The sequence below is a fragment of the Macaca thibetana genome, chromosome 7 (assembly GCF_024542745.1).
Source record: "Macaca thibetana thibetana isolate TM-01 chromosome 7, ASM2454274v1, whole genome shotgun sequence".
Classification (NCBI taxonomy): domain Eukaryota; kingdom Metazoa; phylum Chordata; class Mammalia; order Primates; family Cercopithecidae; genus Macaca; species Macaca thibetana.
The window spans coordinates 85,705,864-85,711,060 of NC_065584.1; the positions used below are offsets into that span (position 1 = coordinate 85,705,864).

A 5,197-nucleotide genomic window follows, 5' to 3' on the forward strand; every position below is an offset into this window, starting at 1 on the left:
GAAATTATAATACCTGCTTCATAAAGCAGATTATCCTTACTTGTTTTTAATCTTGTCTCCTGTGAGTGAGCAAGAAAAGCAGAGATGTGGACTAATGGACCCCATCATTGTAAAGGATAGAGAATCACTCTAATAACTCTAGACAGCATGGAGATACAGATCGGATGTGACGAAAGAAAGAAAGAAAGAAAGAAAGAAAGAAAGAAAGAAAGAAAGAAAGAAAGAAAGAAAGAAGGAAGGAAGGAAGGAAGGAAGGAAGGAAGGAAGGAAGGAAAAAAAGAAAAAAATAAAGATAAAAAGGTGCAAAAGAAAACCATAATTAATGCCTTCTGAAGGAGGTTTTTTATTTTATTTTATTTTTATTTTTTATTTTTATTTTTTTGAGACAGAGTTTCTCTCTGTCCACTCAGGCTGGAGTGCGGTGACGTGATCTATGCTCATGCAACCTTGAAGGAGGTCTTTTAAGCAGATTCTACAGATGTGTTTTTGTACAGTAGTCAGGTGTAGTCTTTGCGAAAACCTTCAAAAAAATCCTATGAAGAAAGGGTTTTGGAGGAACAAGCCAAACATTTCAATTTGACACTAGAGTCAAATTGAAATTGTCAGTCCACCCCTTGTTTCTGTACATGGTGTCTCCCAGACAGAAAATATTGGAGAATCAGAGGATGAGAGCCCCTCATGTGTGCTTAATAAATGATACACTGGGAATAAAAGAGAAACAATCAGTGAGGGAAACCAAGAAATATCGGACCATACTCTCCTTAAATTTGGTAAAGAATCAAAATGAGATCTTAATTATACTGGTAAGGCGGTGTGTGTGGGTTTTTTTTTTTTTTTTTTTTTTTCCTTCTTATGTGAATCATCTCTGGCAGCTGTTTTGATGGATGAAATCATTCCCCTCTACTGGCAGTAAAGGTCATTTTTTGATCTTTCCAGAATTATTTATGAGGTCTTTTATAATTCATGTCTATTTTCAAGTGCTTGTGATTTTGTTAATTAGTATTATTTTTTACTTTGGCATGATTGTAGCAGAAAAACATAGAAAATGTATGAAAGAAAAAAGAGAAAGGAAGGAAAACTTCGTGGGAGAAAGACCCACCTGCCCCCCCCCCAAAAAAAAGGGTAATAGTTTGAGAGGATCAGTGTGCAAAAGGGCCAAGGCTATGAAAGAAGAGGAGAAAATCATTTTTACAATAATTTTAATGTAACTGTTTTTGGCACAACTCTGAAATAGCCTTGGAAATGTGATAATGGATGAAAACAACTATTAAATAATTATGTGCTCTTAGAAATTAACCTAAACATGTGTGTGCTCCCATCCATATTTTTCTATATATATGTTATTTTGTTTTATAAGTGGCATAGTACTATTTTGTATTTGACTTTTTTCATTCGATAAATTAAATTAATTCTTATGTTACAAAATTTTAATCACAACAATTTTATGGCTACAAAATGTTTTATTAGAAAATGTGCAAAAACTTTATTTGACCATTTAGCTGACCAATATCACTTGATTTTAATGTTTAAACTCTCCAATACAGTTGTATTTTTTATCCTCTCTTTCCCAGGAGAAAAATCTTTGTTAAGTACTGAGAAATAAAGTAATTAATCAAATCAGTGAACACACTTTGAAATCTGTGGCTAACTGTTCCCCGTAGTTAGACCAATGAACACGGCTACCAGAACTTGAATCATCAGCTTCATCTGGGCTTGGGGAATATAATTGCAGTCAGAAGAGTGAAAAAGAGACCATGCCTAAATCTCTTCATGGGTCACCTTCCAGTTTCGTCTAAACTCCTCACTTTAAAAAGAGCTGTCTTCACTCAGTTCTCTGGAAAGGTGGTTACCGCATGCATAATCTTTATGCTATGTTGGACTGCATTGCATTGAAGCAGATGAGTTTTACAGAGGTGACTCTTCAGGGAGTTGGTCGTAAACTTTTTTTAAGTTTTGTGTACGTAATGAAAAATGTTTAATTTTCAAATCTTCCACAATACAATTGAGCTAAAACCTTAAAGAAACTGCTTGGAAACCTCTGCTACCACCCAAACAGGGGTCCCAAACCCCCGGCGGTGGGGAATCCGTAACCTTCTGTGGCCTGTTAGGAACCTGGCCGCAGAGCAGGAAGTGAGCGGCAGGTGAGCATTATTGCCTGAGATTCGCCTCTTGTGAGATCAGCAGCAGCATTAGATTCTCACAGGAGCCCGAACCCTATTGTGAACTGCGCATGCGAGGGATCTAGGCTGCTCTCTCCTTATGAGAATCTAACTAATGCCTGATGATCTGAGGTAAACAGTTTCCCTCACGGTTAGGGGGATCCCTAAACCATCCCCCACCCTGCTCCGTGGAAAAATGTCTTCAACAAAACTGGTCCCTGGTGCCAAAAATGTTGGGGACCACTGCACTGAAAGATGAATTCAGACTTTTTATATAAATATCTGTATCACAAATTGTTAAAATCCACCGATTCTTCCTAAGACAATTCGAATTCTTTGAGACTCCTGTGTAGAAGAAAACCGGTAGTTAAGTTTTAGGAAATAAAACTGCTAAACGCTTCCAGGTCTTAACAGAGTGATTTCTACATGCATTCTTGCTGCCGTGGGGAGGAGTTGCTCGATATCCTCACAGACATTGTGACTTTGGCTTTCTCTGGCTCCTGCTCTTTGGGGAGAGTAGGATGATCTGCTCCTGAAGACCCAGGGCAAGATTTGGAGACAGGCAGCAGGTGCTTGGGGAGCACTGTGCCCTGCGCAGAAGTAGGTTCCTTCATCTGTAGTCTGGGTGGCTGTGATGTGCAGGGAGCTGTTCTTTTTTGCTTCTCCAGACTGAAATGTCAGTCTTTTCTGCTTCTTCACTTCTCCACTCTTCACTAACATTATCAAAAAAACGGGATGTCCCCCAGGCCTTTGCTTATACCACTGTATATTGTTTAAAGTAGTTGAGGAATTGCAGTACGTGGTGAAGTCCTCTCCTTCTTGTACATGCTGGTACTGAGGAATTTGCATTATTTGTTGTCCATTCACCTCTGTTTAGAAAGACAATGGGAAGCATCACATAAAATCAGAGTAGATATTTAGTGCCTGAGCTACGCGGGTCTCTCTCACTTCTCTTTTCTTTTTTTCCCTTTCTGTCCATGTTTCCCTTCCCATCTCCCTCAACTTTTATTCTTTCTGTCTCTTTCTCTCTGTTTCTCTCCTTTTCTCTTAATTCTTGTTTTTCAAACAGAAAGTCCATTCCCTGCCTGCAGATACTTCTCTATCCTGTTGGATTTATTCTCTGGAAGCAGTCAGGGACATCTCAAACTCACGTGACAATTGCATCCATAAGACCAACACTGATGTGATGAGTAGCATCTCCCCCTCCTTCCTCTTCATCCAACTGCTCCAAAATGGGTTGCCTGGTATAAGCTTCTTCCAGATCAATAGAAATAGTTGTGGTCTATTTTGGAAAGCAGATGTGTGCATTTTGGAAAGAAAGGGGAGGTGACTGCAAGTTAAAAAAACCAATCAGACCATTTTGCCCACCCACTTCAGAGGACAGTCTATGTTTGCCGATGCTGCCCCCTTGTGGTGGACTCAAACATTGCTCATTTGACAACACATTCTTGTATCAATAAAGTTGCTTTGTAATATAGGTGGTATGTATGTGTGTCAAGGATTGGAAGGAAAGAGCTTACTGATAGTGACATTGTTCAAGGAGAAATAATTTGCCTCTTAAAATGGAGTCTGTGATTTAAAACTAGGGCATCCAAAGAAAAGAGAAAGTTCGATTTTGTGGCTTCCATCGTCATTAAGAATCACCTTGTGCCATGTAGCACGTGCTTGTAAATGTGTTAATGGGACATATTAGGTCACAGACATTTTAATAAATGTGGGAGACACTTGTGATTTATTGTTAGACAACCCATTACCTCAAAACAGAATATAAGAAATACATATTTCTCTTTTGTCACCCAGATTTCCCTGGTAAACTATCCAATTTAGGAGATCATATCTACCACCCCACTATGTTACTTTTACATATGCCAGCAGTGACGAGGGAAGACATTAATATAATTAGAAAAAATGTCTTATCTAACAGATAATCAATTTCTATAGGAAGGCTTCCATAAACAAAACACTTGGATAAAGTAGCTTTCTGTTCTGATCTGGCTGAGAAACATCTACAGCGTGTGGTGGAAAAGGTTGGAAGATAAAAACAGAAAGTAACTTAAAAAAGCTACGGGCTCCCACAGAACTTCAGCCACACTTATCGCACTGTTTATACCTGTATAACCACTGATGAATTATCTGAGTTAGCCTTTTTGTACCTTGAAGGTGTGAACTGTATCATCTTCAAGAAATGCACTGTCTTATGTGGCAGCTACAAACCACATGAGGACACTTAAATTTAAATTAAATACAATTTAAAATTTAATTTCTCATGCACACTAGCCACATTTCAAGTGCTCAGTATTCATATGTGGCTAGTGTCTATGCAGATGCAGAACATTTTTACTATCTTTGAAAATTCTATTGGACACTACTGCTCTAGAATGTAGGGTCTATGAAAACAATGAATTTTGTCTCTGGTTTGCTGATGGATCACTAGTATAAACCTGATATGTGGTAAGCCCTCGATAAGTATTTGTCTATTATTCACCAACACGTCCTACTCTAATAGCTGGTAAATTGTGGATACTCAGGTGTTCATTAAATGACAAAAAAAAAAAAATGTGTGTTTGTATACATATTGTGTCACAGTTTAAACTTAAAATATTCCAAAAAATATTAAAATGTTAGAACCATATTCAATACCATATTCAATGGTATCAGTTGACCATGTGCCCTTCTATAAAAACAATCAAGGTTTGGTTGTAGCTATTTAGAAATATTACCTTTAGGAGATACTAGTTTCCTAGGGTTGTTGTAGCCAACAAACTTAGTGACTTGACAAAAATTTATTTTCTTTACAGCCCTAGAGGCTAGAAGTCTGAAATTAAGGTGTCAGCAGGGCTGTGCTCCCTCTGAATGCTCTAGGGGAGAATCCTTCCTCATCTCTTCCAGCCTCCGGTGGCTCCAGGCATCTCTTGGATGTGGCTGCATAACTGCAACCTCTACTGCTGTCTTTAGATGGTCTTCTCGTCTGTGTGTTTCCTTTTTTTTTTTTTCTGAGACAGAGTCTCACTCTGTTACCCAGGCTGGAGTGCAATGGC

General features: G+C 38.4%; 1 gene segment (V, D, J or C); it reads right to left on the reverse strand.

The window, feature by feature from the left end:
- Positions 1–1,454: 1,454 nt before the first annotated feature.
- On the reverse strand, positions 1,455–4,159 carry LOC126958310 (T cell receptor alpha variable 25-like). The segment is given in 2 exon segments: positions 1,455–3,028; positions 3,311–4,159. Coding segments are annotated over 2 exon segments (636 nt in total).
- Positions 4,160–5,197: the final 1,038 nt, after the last annotated feature.